Below are 17,805 nucleotides of genomic sequence, written 5' to 3'. Positions count from 1 at the left end.
ATGTTACCCATGATGGAGTGTTCCCCATGATGAAGGAGTGTTACCCATGATGGAGTGTTACCCATGATGGAGTGTTACCCATGATGAAGGAGTGTTACCCATGATGAAGGAGTGTTACCCATGATGAAGGAGTGTTCCCCATGATGGAGTGTTTCCCTTGATGGAGTGTTCCCCATGATGGAGTGATCCCCATGATGAAGGAGTGTTCCCCATGATGGAGTGTTCCCCATGATGGAGTGTTACCCATGATGATGGAGTGTTCCCCATGATGAAGGAGTGTTCCCCATGATGATGGAGTGTTCCCCATGATGAAGGAGTGTTCCCCATGATGAAGGAGTGTTACCCATGATGGAGTGTTACCCATGATGAAGGAGTGTTACCCATGATGAAGGAGTGTTACCCATGATGAAGGAGTGTTACCCATGATGAAGGAGTGTTACCCATGATGAAGGAGTGTTACCCATGATGAAGGACTGTTACAAATGATGGAGTGTTCCCCATGATGGAGTGTTCCCCATGATGAAGGAGTGTTCCCCATGATGGAGTGTTCCCCATGATGGAGTGTTACCCATGATGGAGTGTTCCCCATGATGAAGGAGTGTTCCCCATGATGAAGGAGTGTTCCCCATGATGAAGCGTTCCCCATGATGAAGCGTTCCACATGATGAAGCGTTCCCCATGATGAAGGAGCGTTCCCCATGATGAAGGAGTGTTCCCCATGATGAAGGAGTGTTCCCCATGATTAAGGAGTGTTACCCATGATGAAGGAGTGTTCCCATGATGAGTGTTCCCCCCATGAGGAGTGTTACCCATGATGAAGGAGTGTTCCCCATGATTAAGGAGTGTTACCCATGATGGAGTGTTCCCCCCATGATGGAGTGTTCCCCATGATGGAATGTTCCCCATGATGGAGTGTTCCCCATGATTAAGGAGTGTTACCCATGATGGAGTGTTCCCCATGATGGAGTGTTACCCATGATGGAGTGTTCCCCATGATGGAGTGTTCCCCATGATGGAGTGTTCCCCATGATTAAGGAGTGTTACCCATGATTAAGGAGTGTTACCCATGATGGAGTGTTCCCCATGATGGAGTGTTACCATGATTAAGGAGTGTTACCCATGATTAAGGAGTGTTACCCATGATGAAGGAGTGTTCCCCATGATGGAGTGTTACCCATGATTAAGGAGTGTTCCACATGATGAAGGAGCACTATATGTCTGGAGTGGAGTAGTGACAATCATTCCATAGAAAGTGAATGAACATATAGAGCCTGTGACACTTTTATAAAAGGTGCATACATGCTTATAACAAGTTATAAGGCATTATACCAGTTGGCTTTTACGTAACGTGTTACCAAACAACCTTCCCCATTAGAAGCTTTCAGACAACAACACAATGGGTCAAATCACCTTCTACAGCAACATGGTATGGAACAACACATTCGTTCAAGCATGTAGGTTTGATAGGAGCATTGACATTGCATAGCTGACAACGCGCCATTGTATTTCTATGGAACAACACATTCATTCAAGCATGTAGGTTTGATAGGAACATTGACATTGCATAGCTGACAAGGCGCCATTGTATTTCTATGGAACAAAACGGACACGTTAGTTGACAGGGTTGTACTCATTAGGACGTGCAACTGAAAACGTTTTAAAAACGCTTCTTATTGGAGTCAGGTAGTCTCTTCCCGTTGCAGCCTGTTGTTGTTCCGTTCTGTACCTAATGAACACTTCCACCTTGTGTAGAATAGACTGGGCCTCTGGGACAGAATCATGTCCACTCGTCTCATTTCTAAATCAGAAACATTTTGTCAGAACATCGCCCCCTCTTGAACGGACCCCAGTCCTCTTGTAATTAGTGTTGGGCGTTAAACATTGTGGATGGAGTGTTGGGAGTGGATAGCTGCAGTGTCAATCATACGAGAAAAGGTGTGTGACTGGTGAGAAGGGGGCGGGACAAAGGTGAAACTGCTTCTTATAGGTCCTCAGTGAGAGTACACGATGCTGATAAGCTAATAATAATAATAATAATAATCTATCATTGACTCATTTTCTCAATAGAAAAGTCCTATTGAGTTTGACTTCCTCATATATTAGATACATATACAGTTGATTTCCTGCAGGTACATTTCAACTTTGAACCTGTATCAAATGTTAATAACACTCATGTCTCAAAGCAGTGCTTCACAGACATCTACGATTGTCAGACGTTTTCAAACCTCAAGTGGTGAGATAAAACCCAAATTGACATGCCTCAGATTTGACAGAAACTTTAAAAAATTTAAAAAAGGCTAAGAATGCATCCCAAATGGCAGCCTATTCCGTTTATAGTGCACTACTTTGACCAGGGCCCTATGAGAATAGGGTGCCATTTGGGACCCATTCTAAATGTGTTCTTGGCTTTAGAGAAGGTATCTAGGCACTGTCTATCTATTTCCTACCAACTGGCATATCTGTCTGTGCACCCTGTGGCCCTGTGGTATCTAGACACTATCTCCTGCCAACTGTCTGTCTGTCTGTCTGTCTGTCTGTCTGTCTGTCTGTCTGTCTGTCTGTCTGTCTGTCTGTCTGTCTGTCTGTCTGTCTGTCTGTCTGTCTGTCTGTCTGTCTGTCTGTCTGTCTGTCTGTCTGTCCTGTGGTATCTAGACAGATCTCCTGCCAACTATCTCATTATCTCCTACCAACTGTCTGTCTGTCCACCCTGCGGTACCTAGACACTATCTCCTACCAACTCTCTGTCTGTCTGTCTGTCTGTCTGTCTGTCTGTCTGTCTGTCTGTCTGTCTGTCTGTCTGTCTGTCTGTCTGTCTGTCTGTCTGTCTGTCTGTCTGTCTGTCTGTCTGTCTGTCTGTCTGTCTGTCTGTCTGTCTGTCTGTCTGTCTGTCTGTCTGTCTGTCTGTCTGTCTGTCTGTCTGTCTGTCCACCCTGTGGCTGGTGGGGCAATTCAGAGAGAAAATAAATACAATTAAAAATGATCTTTGGATTCAAAATGTCAAAAATCAATGTGTCCCTGTTGATTCTCACCGCAGAGGTTAAAGTTGAACCTCTGTGTAGTAGGCTCTATAGTATAGAGTCTATACCAACTTTATAATAATATATGCCATTTAGCAGACGCTTTTATCCAAAGCGACTTACAGTCATGTGTGCATACATTCTACGTATGGGTGGTCCCGGGGATCGAACCCACTACCCTGGCGTTACAAGCGCCATGCTCTACCAACTGAGCTACAGAAGGACCACTTCCTGGACACAAATGAAAGATAGTGCTGGACTAAGAAGATATTTCAATATGGATTCTCCATCGAGTATGTTTTTAAGTCCAGGACTTAATCCGTGGGAAGGTTTCCTGGTTGATTGTAGGGTCCAACTCAAACCTTTATAAATGCTGATATTGCAGTTTATGTAAAGATGGTGTAAATGAAATGTACTGGGGTAGCGAAGAGGTAACATTTGTTACTAACACCAAAGGAGGCTTTAGTCACACACACACACACACACACACACACACACACACACACACACACACACACACACACACACACACACACACACACACACACACACACACACACACACACACACACACACACACACACACACACACACACACACACACACACACACACACACTAGTACAGCAGCTTTAGGCTTATCTCCTAGTCGTTGCTCTAAGGACTTGGGACAGAAGGCCAGTTGGGTTTAGAGGGGGCTGGGATCGGCCCTGGTGGCATATAAACAGAACTATCTAAAAAAAAAAAGGACCTGGGTTCAAATGCTATTTGAAATAATTTCAAAGACTTAAAACTGTGCTTGATTGATCTCGCCTGGATTAATGAACCGATAGGAGTCTAGACACTGCAAACCCCGCCCATCTGGCGCTTCAGGCCGGCTAGAACAAACACTGAAATTATTTTAAAAAAAATGTCAAATACTATATGAACCCAGGTCTAATATCAAACAGGCTCTCCTAGCAAACAACCACACAGGACAACATACGCAAACTAAACAATTCAAGTTGTTCAACACCAAGTCGGTGTAAATAGTAGAAAGTACCTGGTTGTATGTGATACATGACATATTAGTCAGATATATAAAATAAAGAGTCCGTCCCTCAAACAGGAATAGAGGGAAGAAGACAGTCACATGGCGAGAGGAGAGAGAGAAGGACAAGTACACAAGAAGGAGCTTATCAATCTTTACGCCATTTCAAAATGGCAGCCACAACACGCCAACGCTGTATATACACGTCCGTCTGTAGAGTAACAAAACCACAAAACCAAAATGGGGCATAGGACCGCTCTTCTTCTCCCCCTCCTTCCCCTCTCCCCTCCATGGGTTTTTTGGGTTTATGTCATTGAGGCTTCATGCCTGCCCCCGCAGCTCCCGCACGCCACCCCGGCCCGGTGGCAGGCGTGAAGGGGCGGGTACAGACAGAGACACGGCGCCACTAGGGACAACCCCAGCAGAGCTGCCCATCGCGTGCCCAGCCTCCCCTCGCCACCCCCCTCACAGGAGCAGGGGTCTGAGTAGTCCCCCTCCGGGTCAGACATGCAGTGGTACAGCAGTGTGTCGGCCAGCCACATGCAGCTGACCCTCCGGACGCACGCCCTGATCGGGTCCGGCGCGTCCTGGCAGCGCCCCCGGCGGTTATTACCGCCGTAGAACGTTTCGCCGCAGTATTGGCACTGCAGGCGCTCGCCAACACCGCCCTCCTCAGACTTCTTGTCCTGTCCATCAGACGAGCCAGGAAGGAGGGGCTGGGGCTGGGTAGAGACCACGCCCCCACCGAAGCCCTGTTCCCCTGGACGGCGGTGTTGCGAACCCAAGCCGGCGTAGTGGTGCCTCTTGGGTAAAGGTCTGAAGGTAGGTTTGGGGTCGGAGGAATCTACCGGTGTGGATACCAGGGGATAACTATAGTGGTGTTTGTGTGGCTCGCTCTTAGCGAAGTGGACATAGGACTCAGAGTCGTCTGGCGGGCGGATGTATTTGTGGCGCACGGTGGCGTGGCGGTAGTCCTCATAGCCCGTGAGCCAGGAGCGTTCTAGTTGGTCCATGTGGAGTTCCGAGCGGGAGGAGGATTCCGAGGGGAGCTCCCAGGAACGTTCCCGAGGGTTGATCCTGACGATCTCCTCGTCGTCCTGGAAGGTGACGTGGCGAGGGATGCGGGGCAGAGGCTGCAGGGAGGAGAGAGAGAGGAGAGGAGAGGGAGACAGAGACAGAGAGACAGAGAGAGAGAGGGAGAGGGAGAGGAGAGGGAGACAGAGAGGGAGACAGAGAGAGAGAGAGGAGAGGAGAGGGAGACAGAGACAGAGAGGGAGACAGAGAGAGAGAGGGAGAGGAGAGGGAGACAGAGACAGAGAGGGAGACAGAGAGACAGAGAGAGAGGAGAGAGAGAGGAGAGGGAGACAGAGACAGAGAGAGAGACAGAGAGACAGAGAGAGACAGAGAGAGAGACAGAGACAGAGAGGGAGGAGAGGAGAGGAGAGGGAGACAGAGAGAGAGAGAGAGAAGAGAGAGACAGAGAGAGAGACAGAGAGAGAGACAGAGACAGAGACAGAGAGAGAGAGAGAGAGAGACAGAGAGACAGAGAGAGAGAGGGAGAGGAGACAGAGACAGAGAGAGAGAGAGAGAGAGAGACAGAGAGAGTCAGAGAGAGAGAGACAGGAGAGAGAGAGAGAGAGAGAGAGAGAGAGAGAGAGAGAGAGAGAGACAGAGAGAGAGAGAGAGAGAGAGAGAGACAGAGAGAGAGACAGAGAGAGACAGAGACAGAGACAGAGTGAGGATGATGATGGAGAGAGAGAGAGAGAGGATGAACAAACATTAGATAACATGATGGAGCTACAGACACAGTGTGGATGATGGAGCTACAGACACGATGTGGATGATGGAGCTACAGACACGGTGTGGATGATGGAGCTACAGACACGGTGTGATGATGGATACAGAGCGAGTGTGGATGATGGAGCTACAGACACGGTGTGGATGATGGAGCTACAGACATGGTGTGGATGATGGAGCTACAGACATGGTGTGGATGATGGAGCTACAGACACGGTGTGGATGATGGAGCTACAGACATGGTGTGGATGATGGAGCTACAGACATGGTGTGGATGATGGAGCTACAGACACGGTGTGGATGATGGAGCTACAGACATGATGTGGATGATGGAGCTACAGACATGGTGTGGATGATGGAGCTACAGACATGGTGTGGATGATGGAGCTACAGACATGGTGTGGATGATGGAGCTACAGACATGGTGTGGATGATGGAGCTACAGACACAGTGTGGATGATGGAGCTACAGACACTGTGTGGATGATGGAGCTACAGACACTGTGTGGATGATGGAGCTACAGACATGGTGTGGATGATGCTGTGTAACTTTCGTATTTATAGTTCCACTGTGCACATTTTACTACACAGTATTCTCTAAATATATGCATTACTATTAGTAATATGCAGTGATGAAGTGGTAAACGATGAGGTGGGTAAACGCTGACTGCTGTTATGCAGAGTAAGACAAATGCAAAATACATTTTACTGTCAAAAAAGTAACAGTAAAATAACAATAACGAGGCTATATACAGGGGGTACGGGTTAGTCGAGGTAGTTTAATGGGGGCCGGCCTGAAGTGATTCAAGGAAAGGTTTCGAAAAAAAGTTCAGAAAAACGACTAAGTCCAGACATCTCTGTTCAGTGCATGTTTTTCGGGCACCTGGTTTTATTTTTGGGTTACCAAGCCCCCATTTTCAAAACGGTTTTAAATGCATTTAAGGGGCATCCAGACCTCCATGCCCGCTATGGGAGCACCATACTACGGCCCTAAATCAATGGGGGCCGGCATTGGTGATTTATAGAGGTTTGGGAAAAAAAGTCCAAACTTCTCATGGTTTGGGGGTAGAAGCTGTTCAGCAGTCTAATGGTTTTGGTTCAGGTAGAATGGTTTGTAGAAGATGTTCAGCAGTCTAATGGTTTGGGGGTAGAAGATGTTCAGTCTAATGGTTTGGGGGTAGAAGCTGTTCAGCAGTCTAATGGTTTGGGGGTAGAAGATGTTCAGCAGTCTAATGGTTTGGGGGTAGAAGATGTTCAGCAGTCTAATGGTTTGGGGGTAGAAGATAGAAGATGTTCATCAGTCTAATGGTTTGGGGTAGAAACTGTTCAGCAGTCTAATGGTTTGGGGGTAGAAGATGTTCAGCAGTCTAATGGTTTGGGGGTAGAACCTGTTCAGCAGTCTAATGGTTTGGGGGTAGAAGCTGTTCAGCAGTCTTATGGTTTGGGGGTAGAAGATGTTCAGCAGTCTAATGGTTTGGGGGTAGAAGATGTTCAGCAGTCTAATGGTTTGGGGGTAGAAGCTGTTCAGCAGTCTTATGGTTTGGGGGTAGAAGATGTTCAGCAGTCTAATGGTTTGGGGTTAGAAGCTGTTCAGCAGTATAATGGTTTGGGGGTAGAAGATGTTCAGGTACCTTTTAGTCCCAGACTTGGTGCTCCGGTACCGTTTGCCGTGTAGTACAGAGAGAACAGTCTATGACTTGGGTGGCTAGAGTCTTGACAATTTTTTGGGCCTTCCTCTGACACCGCCTGGTATAGAGGTCCTGGATGGCACGAAGCTTGGCCCCAGTGATGTACTGGGCCTTACGCACTACCCTCTGTAGTGCCTTGCGGTCGGAGGCCGAGCAGTTGCCATACCAGGCGGTGATGCAACCAGTCAAGATGCTCTCGATGGTGCAGCTGTAGATCCTTTTGAGGATCTGAGGACCCATGCCAAATCTTTTCAGTTTCCTGAGGGGGAATAGGTTTTGTCGTGCCCTCTTCACGACTGTCTTGGTGTGTTTGGACCATTCTAGTTTGTTGGTGATGTGGACACCAAGGAACTTGAAACTCTCAACCTGCTCCACTACAGCCACGTTGATACGAATAGGGGCGTGCTCAGCCCGCTTTTTCCTGTAGTACACGATCAGCTCCTTCGTCTTGCTCACGTTGAGGGAGATGTTGTTGTCCTGGCACCACACTGCCAAGTCTCTGACCTCCTCCCTATAGGCTGTCTCGTCGTTGTCGGTGATCAGGCCTACCACCGTTGTGTCGTCTGCAAACTTAATGATGGTGTTGGAGTCGTGCATGGCCACGCAGTCGTCGGTGAACAGGGAGTACAGGAGGGGACTGAGCACACACCCTTGAGGCCCCAGTGTTGAGGATCAGCATGGTAAATGTGTTGTTAACTACCCTTACCACCTGGGGGAGGCCCGTCAGAAAGTCCAGGATCCAGTTGCAGAGGGAGGTGTTTAGTCCCAGGGTCCTTAGCTTAGCGATGAGCTTTGAGGGCGCTATGGTGTTGGATGCTGAGCTGTAGTCAATGAACAGCGTTCTCACGTAGGTGTTCCTTTTGTCCAGGTGGGAAAGGGCAGTGTGGAGTGCAATAGAGATTGCATCATCTGTGGATCGGTTGGGGCGGTATGCAAATTGGAGTGGGTCTAGGGTTTCTGGGATGATAGAGTTGATGTGAGCCATGACCTGCCTTTCAAAGCACTTCATGGCTACAGACGTGAGTGTTACGGGTCGGTAGTAATTTAAACATGTTACCATGGCGTTCTCGGGCACAGGGCCTATGGTGGTCTGCTTGAAACATGTTGGTATTACAGAATGGGTCAGGGAGACACATCCAGTGTCAACATCATCCCATCCCTTACTCTCCTCCCATTGGCTTACCAGATCTAGGAAGTAGTGGTCTGACAACCTATAGGGTTCGTAGAGGTCGTTTCCCAGGATGCAGTTGTTGTGTAAGTGGCATGAGTCAGCGAGAGGGGAGGAGTTAGATGAGCTGTCTGTGGCATTCTGATTGGACAAAAGACAAAACCACAGAAGAGTCAGTAAAGCTCTGATTGGACAAGCAGTTGTCGGTCACTGGCCATCAGTCACCCCAAAATGTCTCTCTCTGATTCTGTTTCTCTATGGCCTCTCTTTACACAGATCTACCTCTGCAAATCCAGGACTTGCTTCAGTGTATTTCTCACTGTCTCTGCTCCCCCCCTCTGTCTCTGCCCCTCCCCCTCTGTCTCTGCTCCCCCCCCTCTGTCTCTGCTCCCCCTCCTCTGCCCCTCCCCCTCTGTCTCTGCCCCTCCCCTCTGTCTCTGCCCCTCCCCCTCTGTCTCTGCCCCCCTCTGTCTCTGCCCCTCCCCCTCTGTCTCTGCTCCCCCCTCTGTCTCTGCTCGTCTCTGCTCCCCCCTCTGTCTCTGCCCCCCCCGTCTCTGCCCCCCTGTCTCTGCTCCCCCTCTGTCTCTGCCCCCCTGTCTCTGCCCCCCTCCTGTCTCTGCTCCCCCTCCTGTCTCTGCTCCCCCCTCCCTCTCTGCTCCCCCCGCTCTGTCTCTGCTCGTCTCTGCTCCCCCCTCCCTCTCTGCTCCCCCCACCCTCTCTGCCCGCCCTTGCTTCCCCCCCACCCCCTCTGCTTCCCCCACCCTCTCTGCTTCCCCCCCACCCTCTCTGCCCCCTTGCTCCCCCCACCCTCTATGCTCCCCCCACTCTACCCTCTCTGCTTCCCCCCCACCCTCTCCCCCCCACCCTCTCTGCTCACCCCCCACCCTCTCTGCTTCCCCCCACCCTCTCTGCTTCCCTCCCCTCTACCCCCTCCCCTCTACCCTCTCTGCCCCCCCCCCCTCGACCCTCTCTGCTCCCCTCCCCTCCCCTCCCCTCTACCCTCTCTGCTCCCCTCCCCTCTACCCTCTCTGCTTCCCCCCTCTACCCTCTCTGCTCCCCTCCCCTCTACGCTCCCCTCCCCTCTACCCTCTCAGCTCCCCCCCTCGACCCTCTCTGCTCCCCTCCCCTCGACCCTCTCTGCTCCCCTCCCCTCTACCCTCTCTGCTTCCCTCCCCTCTACCCTCTCTGCTCCCCTCCCTCTACGCTCCCCTCCCCTCTACCCTCTCTGCTCCCCTCCCCCCTCTACCCTCTCTGCTCCCCTCCCCTCGACCCTCTCTGCTCCCCTCCCCTCGACCCTCTCTGCTCCCCTCCCCTCGACCCTCTCTGCTCCCCTCCCCTCGACCCTCTCTGCTCCCCTCCCCTCGACCCTCTCTGCTCCCCTCCCCTCGACCCTCTCTGCTCCCCTCCCCTCGACCCTCTCTGCTCCCCTCCCCTCGACCCTCTCTGCTCCCCCTCCCTCGACCCTCTCTGCTCCCCTCCCCTCGACCCTCTCTGCTCCCCTCCCCTCGACCCTCTCTGCTCCCCCCCTCGACCCTCTCTGCTCCCCTCCCCTCGACCCTCTCTGCTCCCCTCCCCTCGACCCTCTCTGCTCCCCTCCCCTCGACCCTCTCTGCTCCCCTCCCCTCGACCCTCTCTGCTCCCCTCCCCTCGACCCTCTCTGCTCCCCCCCTCGACCCTCTCTGCTCCCCTCCCCTCGACCCTCTCTGCTTCCCTCCCCTCGACCCTCTCTGCTCCCCCCCCTCGACCCTCTCTGCTTCCCCCCCCTCGATCCTCTGCTTCCCTCCCCTCGATCCTCTCCGCTTCCCCCCTCGACCCTCTCCGCTTCACTCCCCTCGACCCTCTCTGCTTCCCTCCCCTCGACCCTCTCTGCTCCCCTCCCCTCGACCCTCTCTGCTTCCCTCCCCTCGACCCTCTCTGCTTCCCTCCCCTCGACCCTCTCTGCTTCCCTCCCCTCTACCCTCTCTGCTTCCCTCCCCTCTACCCTCTCTGCTACCCCCCCCACCCCCTCTCTGCCTCCCCCCCTCGACCCTCTCTGCTTCCCTCCCCTCGACCCTCTCTGCTTCCCTCCCCTCGACCCTCTCTGCTTCCCTCCCCTCGACCCTCTCTGCTACCCTCCCCTCGACCCTCTCTGCTCCCCTCCCCTCGACCCTCTCTGCTCCCCCCCCCTCGACCCTCTCTGCTCCCCTCCCCTCGACCCTCTCTGCTTCCCTCCCCTCGACCCTCTCTGCTTCCCTCCCCTCGACCCTCTCTGCTTCCCTCCCCTCGACCCCTCTCTGCTCCCGTCCCCCCACCCCCTCTCTGCTCCCGTCCCCTCGACCCTCTCTGCCCCCCCTCGACCCTCTCTGCTTCCCTCCCCTTGACCCTCTCTGCTTCCCTCCCCTTGACCCTCTCTGCTTCCCTCCCCTCTACCCTCTCTGCTTCCCTCCCCTCGACTCTGCTTCCCTCCCCTCGACCCTCTCTGCTTCCCTCCCCCTACCCTCTCTGCTCCCCTCCCCTCGACCCTCTCTGCTCCCCCCACCCTCTCTGCTCCCCTCCCCTCTACCCTCTCTGCTCCCCCCCCCTCTCTGCTCCCCTCCCCCTACCCTCTCTCTCTCTCCAGGTCTACTTCCAGCCTGTGTGAGTAGCATTATCCTGGCCCCTTTCCTCCTCAGGCTTTGGTCCAAGTCAAACCTTGGCCAGACACAAAACACACCAGACCGCCGGCTAGCCGACCAGCAGCCAGCTGACTCTACACATTGTGGGTGTCTGTGTGACTCCACATTGCTGAGCGCCCAGACAGATATTTTGGACAGGCAGGCAGGTGGACAGCCTCTGGGGGCATTGCAGGCAGCAGAGTACTGACTGACAGGCTGAACATGATTTTTGCCCCTGTGTTTCAAATGGTGCCCTATATAGTGCAATACTTTAGACCAGAGTCCTATTCCCTATATAGTGCAATACTTTAGACCAGAGTCCTATTCCCTATATAGTGCAATACTTTAGACCAGAGTCCTATTCCCTATATAGTGCAATACTTTAGACCAGAGCCCTATTCCCTATATAGTGCATTACTTTAGACCAGAGCCCTATTCTCTATATAGTGCACTACTTTAGACCAGAGCCCTATTCCCTATATAGTGCACTACTTTAGACCAGAGCCCTATTCCCTATATAGTGCACTACTTTAGACCAGAGCCCTATTCCCTATATAGTGCACTACTTTTAACCAGGAAATAGGGTGTTATTTAGAACGCAAAGGCCTCTGACCCGTCTGTCTGTCTGTCTGTCTGTCTGTCTGTCTGTCTGTCTGTCTGTCTGTCTGTCTGTCTGTCGCTGCCCACACCGGCAGGCCAGGGGGAAGTGTGTAGAGCCACTTTATTTAGCTTTTTCAACCCCCCCCCCCCCACACTGGTTTGCTTTATGGGGGTCCGTGTTGGACTAAACTTAACTTCTCCCTCCTTCCCTCTCTCCATGGCCAGTGTTGAGATCTACCCACAGAGTGGACTGTAATGTTGATTGGTTGTTCCAAAGCCCTTCAGAATGGCTGGCCCAAAAATAACAACAACCCCAACCCAAACCCCCTGTACCACCCCCTCCTCTCTCTCTCTCTGGAGCTGCATGTGGGTGGATCTTGGTGAACTCCTGTCTGTCAATCGGTTCTGGCTACCCCTGGGTCATATTCATTAGTGCACATCGTAGGAAAACATTTTTTTGCAACAGAAAACAAAAAACGAGTGTTTCTTATTGGCCAAGTTGAGGTAGTCCCTCCCTGTTTCGGTGTTTTCTTCCATTTGGGGTCTAGTGAATACAACCCTGCTCTCATTACTGCTGATCATTCACTACACAGACCACTTCTCCTCTGTTTCTACTGCAGCCCACCACACACAGGGGAGACAGAGAGACACAGAGAGAGAGAGAGGATGTTGTGGAGAGAAGAGGGGGAAGGTGAAAGAGGAAGACAGCAGCTAAATGTCTCAAAACTAGAAGAATGGCAGCAAAATACACCTCTCTCTCGGTCTCACTCTCCTCAATTTCTCTGTCTCTCTCGGTCTCACTCTCCTCAATTTCTCTGTCTCTCTCTGTGTCTCACTCTCCTTCTCAATTTCTCTGTCTCTCTCTATGTCTCACTCTCCTTCTCAATTTCTCTGTCTCTCTCTGTGTCTCACTCTCCTTCTCAATTTCTCTGTCTCACTCTCCTTCTCAATTTCTCTGTCTCTCTCTCTGTCTCACTCTCCTTCTCAATTTCTCTGTCTCTCTCTGTGTCTCACTCTCCTTCTCAATTTCTCTGTCTCTCTCTCTGTCTCACTCTCCTTCTCAATTTCTCTGTCTCACTCTCCTTCTCAATTTCTCTGTCTCTCTCTCCTTCTCAATTTCTCTGTGTCTCTCTGTCTCTCACTCTCCTTCTCAATTTCTCTGTCTCTCTCTGTGTCTCACTCTCCTTCTCAATTTCTCTGTCTCTCTCTGTCTCACTCTCCTTCTCAATGTCTCTGTGTCTCACTCTCCTTCTCAATTTCTCTGTCTCACTCTCCTTCTCAATTTCTCTGTCTCTCTCTGTGTCTCACTCTCCTTCTCAATTTCTCTGTCTCTCTCTGTGTCTCACTCTCCTTCTCAATTTCTCTGTCTCTCTCTGTGTCTCACTCTCCTTCTCAATGTCTCTGTCTCTCTCTCTGTCTCACTCTCCTTCTCAATTTCTCTGTCTCACTCTCCTTCTCAATTTCTCTGTCTCTCTCTGTGTCTCACTCTCCTTCTCAATTTCTCTGTCTCACTCTCCTTCTCAATTTCTCTGTCTCTCTCTGTGTCTCACTCTCCTTCTCAATTTCTCTGTCTCTCTCTGTGTCTCACTCTCCTTCTCAATTTCTCTGTCTCTCTGTCCTCTCTCAACAAAAATAGTGTCCGCTCAGCGAGAGGCAGGGGAGGGGGAGTTGGGTTAAGTATAGGCTAGCCCATGAGGAATAATTGAGGAAGAATGTGCTTCCTAGCCCTGTCCCCTCCCCCTTCTCTTGTGTGTGTACACAGGGTAGTAAATCAGTATATCCTGTCTGACACGTCACCACCCACCTCGCAACACACCGGGCCACTGCTGATAACTTTAGGAGAGGTGCCCAAAGAGGACAGGAGCTTCAGCCTGTGCAGAGGTATGTGTGTAAACTCAGACCATTCATCTAGCTCTAACAGACAGTTGAAGTCAAGATGAGCCACTTCCTCTACCCCCCCATCTCTCTCTCTGACTGCTGGTAAATCACAGTGTCACAAAGCTTAGATGCAGCTGCCAACGTTAGTTTGATTGTGGTGAGTGGTGGGGGGAGGTGGTGGTAACAGGAAGTGACCTTTAGACCCTGCCTGCTGCTCCCAGTGTCACGCTACAGGAGGATGGTGTAGGTAACACAGACACACACCCACACACCACAGACCCGTAACAGAGGGTGTAGTGGGGGGTAGACAGGTAACATGGGGGCTTTAATGAGTGACCTATGATAGAGCAGGGCTTTTGGCTGGGCTTATGTAATATAATGATGGTCATCACCATAACCAGTCTGACAGTTAAACATCTAAATGAGACAGATCATCTCTGACAGTTAAACATCTAAATGAGACAGATCATCTCTGACAGTTAAACATCTAAATGAGACAGGTCATCTCTGACAGTTAAACATCTAAATGAGACAGGTCATCTCTGACAGTTAAACATCTAAATGAGACAGATCATCTCTGACAGTTAAACATCTAAATGAGACAGGTCATCTCTGACAGTTAAACATCTAAATGAGACAGATCATCTCTGACAGTTAAACATCTAAATGAGACAGATCATACTTACGGTGAACACATCATCTCTGACAGTTAAACATCTAAATGAGACAGGTCATCTCTGACAGTTAAACATCTAAATGAGACAGATCATACTTACGGTGAACACATCATCTCTGACAGTTAAACATCTAAATGGGACAGATCATCTCTGACAGTTAAACATCTAAACGAGACAGGTCGTGTTTACGGTGAACACATCATCTCTGACAGTTAAACATCTAAAGGAGACAGGTCATCTCTGACAGTTAAACATCTAAATGAGACAGATCATCTCTGACAGTTAAACATCTAAATGAGACAGGTCGTGTTTACGGTGAACACATCATCTCTGACAGTTAAACATCTAAATGAGACAGGTCATCTCTGACAGTTAAACATCTAAATGAGACAGATCATCTCTGACAGTTAAACATCTAAATGAGACAGGTCGTGTTTACGGTGAACACATCATCTCTGACAGTTAAACATCTAAATGAGACAGATCATCTCTGACAGTTAAACATCTAAATGAGACAGGTCATCTCTGACAGTTAAACATCTAAATGAGACAGATCATCTCTGACAGTTAAACATCTAAATGAGACAGGTCATCTCTGACAGTTAAACATCTAAATGAGACAGGTCATCTCTGACAGTTAAACATCTAAATGAGACAGGTCATCTCTGACAGTTAAACATCTAAATGAGACAGGTCGTACTTACGGTGAACACGTCATCGTCGCCCAGTTCTGCCTCATTCTGGAGTGTTGAGGAGGACGTTGTGGAGCCTACGGGGAGCAAAGAGTGGCAAAATTAACTAACTCAGGTTGTGCACTATTTTCAGGTATAGACTTTTCAATCGCATTGTTACACCTTAATTCATAATAATAATTTGACGGATGCTAATATTTGTCATATTTCACACGTACAAATGTATATTAGGGGCGGCAGGTAGCCTAGTGGTTAGAGAGTTGGACCAGTAACTGAAAGGTTGTTAGATTGAATCCCCGAGCTGACAAGGTACGAATCTGTTGTTCTGCCCCTGAACAAGGCAGTTAACCCACTGTTCCTAGGTCGTCATTTTAAATAATAATTAGTTCTTAATAACTGACTTGCCTAGTTAAATAAAAGGACAAATAAAAAATATGAATATACATGTGTGAATTGGAGATGTGTCATTTGCATGTTCCAACTCCCCCTGAGATCTCCTCAGAGGTTGGAGTCAAGACCAGAGTCAGCATTGCCCAGTACCTCTGGAGCAATTATGGTGAAGTGACTTGCTCAAGAGCACAACGGCAGATTTTACCATCGTAGCACCTAGCATGCTACTCCTTTAAAAAGGCCCGTGTCAGACCATTCCAGAGTTTCCCCCACCTTCTGCCATGTCCTCCATGGCTTTCCGTACGCCCCTGTCGAAGGCCCGAGCATCAGCAGGCCTCTGGAACGTCAGGCCACACCTCCTGTCCTCCACCATCCAATGGTGGAAGGTGGGCGTCGCTTTGGTGTACACAAGGTTCTTCCTCAGAGCACACTCCAGGATCACCTGAGTAATCACACAACAGACACGTCATTCAACCAGTCAATCAATCAATCAACCTGTCAATCAATCATCATGATAATTATTTAGCAGTGTTGTATTGGAGACCAACTTTAGTTGAGTCGAGACCAGAACAATGAGTCCAATTTAACACTATCTTGTACTGTACTAGTTGTCATAGTGACAGCATGTTAACTACAGAAGACCAGACTATATTGTACTGTACCAGTTGACTACAGAAGACCAGACTATATTGTACTATATTAGTGACAGCATGTTGCCTACAGAAGACTAGAATATATTGTACTGTACTAGTTGTCATAGTGACAGCATGTTGACTACAGAAGACTAGACTATATTGTACCGTACCAGTTGTCATAGTGACAGCATTTTGACTACAGAAGACTAGACTATATACTGTACTAGTTGTCATAGTGACAGCAGTGACTACAGAAGATTCATAGTGACAGTTGTCATAGTGACAGCATGTTGCCTACAGAAGACCAGACTATATTGTACCGTACCAGTTGTCATAGTGACAGCATGTTGACTACAGAAGACCAGACTATATTGTACTGTACCAGTTGTCATAGTGACAGCATGTTGACTACAGAAGACTAGACTATATTGTACCGTACCAGTTGTCATAGTGACAGCATGTTGCCTACAGAAGACTAGAATATATTGTACTGTACTAGTTGTCATAGTGACAGCATGTTGACTACAGAAGACTAGACTATATTGTACCGTACCAGTTGTCATAGTGACAGCATTTTGACTACAGAAGACTAGACTATATTGTACTGTACTAGTTGTCATAGTGACAGCATGTTGCCTACAGAAGACTAGACTATATTGTACCGTACCAGTTGTCATAGTGACAGCATGTTGACTACAGAAGACCAGACTATATTGTACCGTACCAGTTGTCATAGTGACAGCAGAAGACTTTGTAATAAAACCTATTTTGGACATTTGTAACCCCTTATTGCTATTATGGTGTGTGTGTGTGTGTGTGTGTGTGTGTATGTGTATATATTTGGTGTGTGTTTGTGTGTCTGATGCTCACATGAGTTTGTCCCTCACCTGTTTGTCCCTCACCTGTTTGTCCCTCACCTGTTTGTCCCTCACCTGTTTGTCCCTCACCTGTTCGTCCCTCACCTGTTTGTCTCTCACCTGTTTGTCCCTCACCTGTTTGTCCCTCACCTGTTTGTCCCTCACTTGTTTGTCCCTCACCTGTTTGTCCCTCACCTGTTTGTCCCTCACCTGTTTGTCCCGTAGTCGTTCTCCATGGATGAGGAAGTGGGAGCGACCCAGGGGTGCGAGTCCCAGCCCCAGCTCGGGGGGCAGGACCCTGCAGACTCCCACTCTACTCAGAGCCCCCCCGTCCTGGACCAACCAGCCCCCACTGGAATCATCCCTCACCATCACCACGGCTTTTACACACACGATGTAGCTGTCGCTGGAGAGGGAGAGAGAGGGACCATCAACACCATTATGAGTCAGAATGATTCATCATCACATTTCCTTCAGGTTAACCATGTTATGCTCCTGGATTCTCACTCTGGTGATGATAGACTGAGGGAGGGTGTGTTTCACATTGCAGCCGACTCTTAAGGCAAGTTGAGCCTGAGGGTTCTACATCACCTTCCATCATATACAACTAATCAATAGTACTAGGGTTATAAATCACCTTCCATCATATACAAATAATCAATAGTACTAGGGTTATAAATCACCTTCCATCATATACAAATAATCAATAGTACTGGGGTTATAAATCACCTTCCATCATATACAA

At 49.5% G+C, this 17,805-nt stretch overlaps 1 protein-coding gene across 1 annotated transcript; it reads right to left on the bottom strand.

Moving 5' to 3' along the window:
• Positions 1-3,347: 3,347 nt before the first annotated feature.
• Positions 3,348-17,466, bottom strand: LOC124019999 (sprouty-related, EVH1 domain-containing protein 2-like; the record flags this gene model as incomplete). The annotated part of the gene is made up of 5 exons (XM_046335414.1): positions 3,348-5,179; positions 8,714-8,839; positions 15,191-15,255; positions 15,842-16,010; positions 17,271-17,466. Coding segments are annotated over 5 exons (1,384 nt in total), but the record flags the coding sequence as incomplete, so codon positions are not given.
• Between the last annotated feature and the right edge of the window lie 339 nt (positions 17,467-17,805).

Source organism: Oncorhynchus gorbuscha, unplaced genomic scaffold, assembly GCF_021184085.1.
Source record: "Oncorhynchus gorbuscha isolate QuinsamMale2020 ecotype Even-year unplaced genomic scaffold, OgorEven_v1.0 Un_scaffold_745, whole genome shotgun sequence".
NCBI lineage: Eukaryota > Metazoa > Chordata > Actinopteri > Salmoniformes > Salmonidae > Oncorhynchus > Oncorhynchus gorbuscha.
This window is presented reverse-complemented; position numbering and strand designations above follow the sequence as displayed.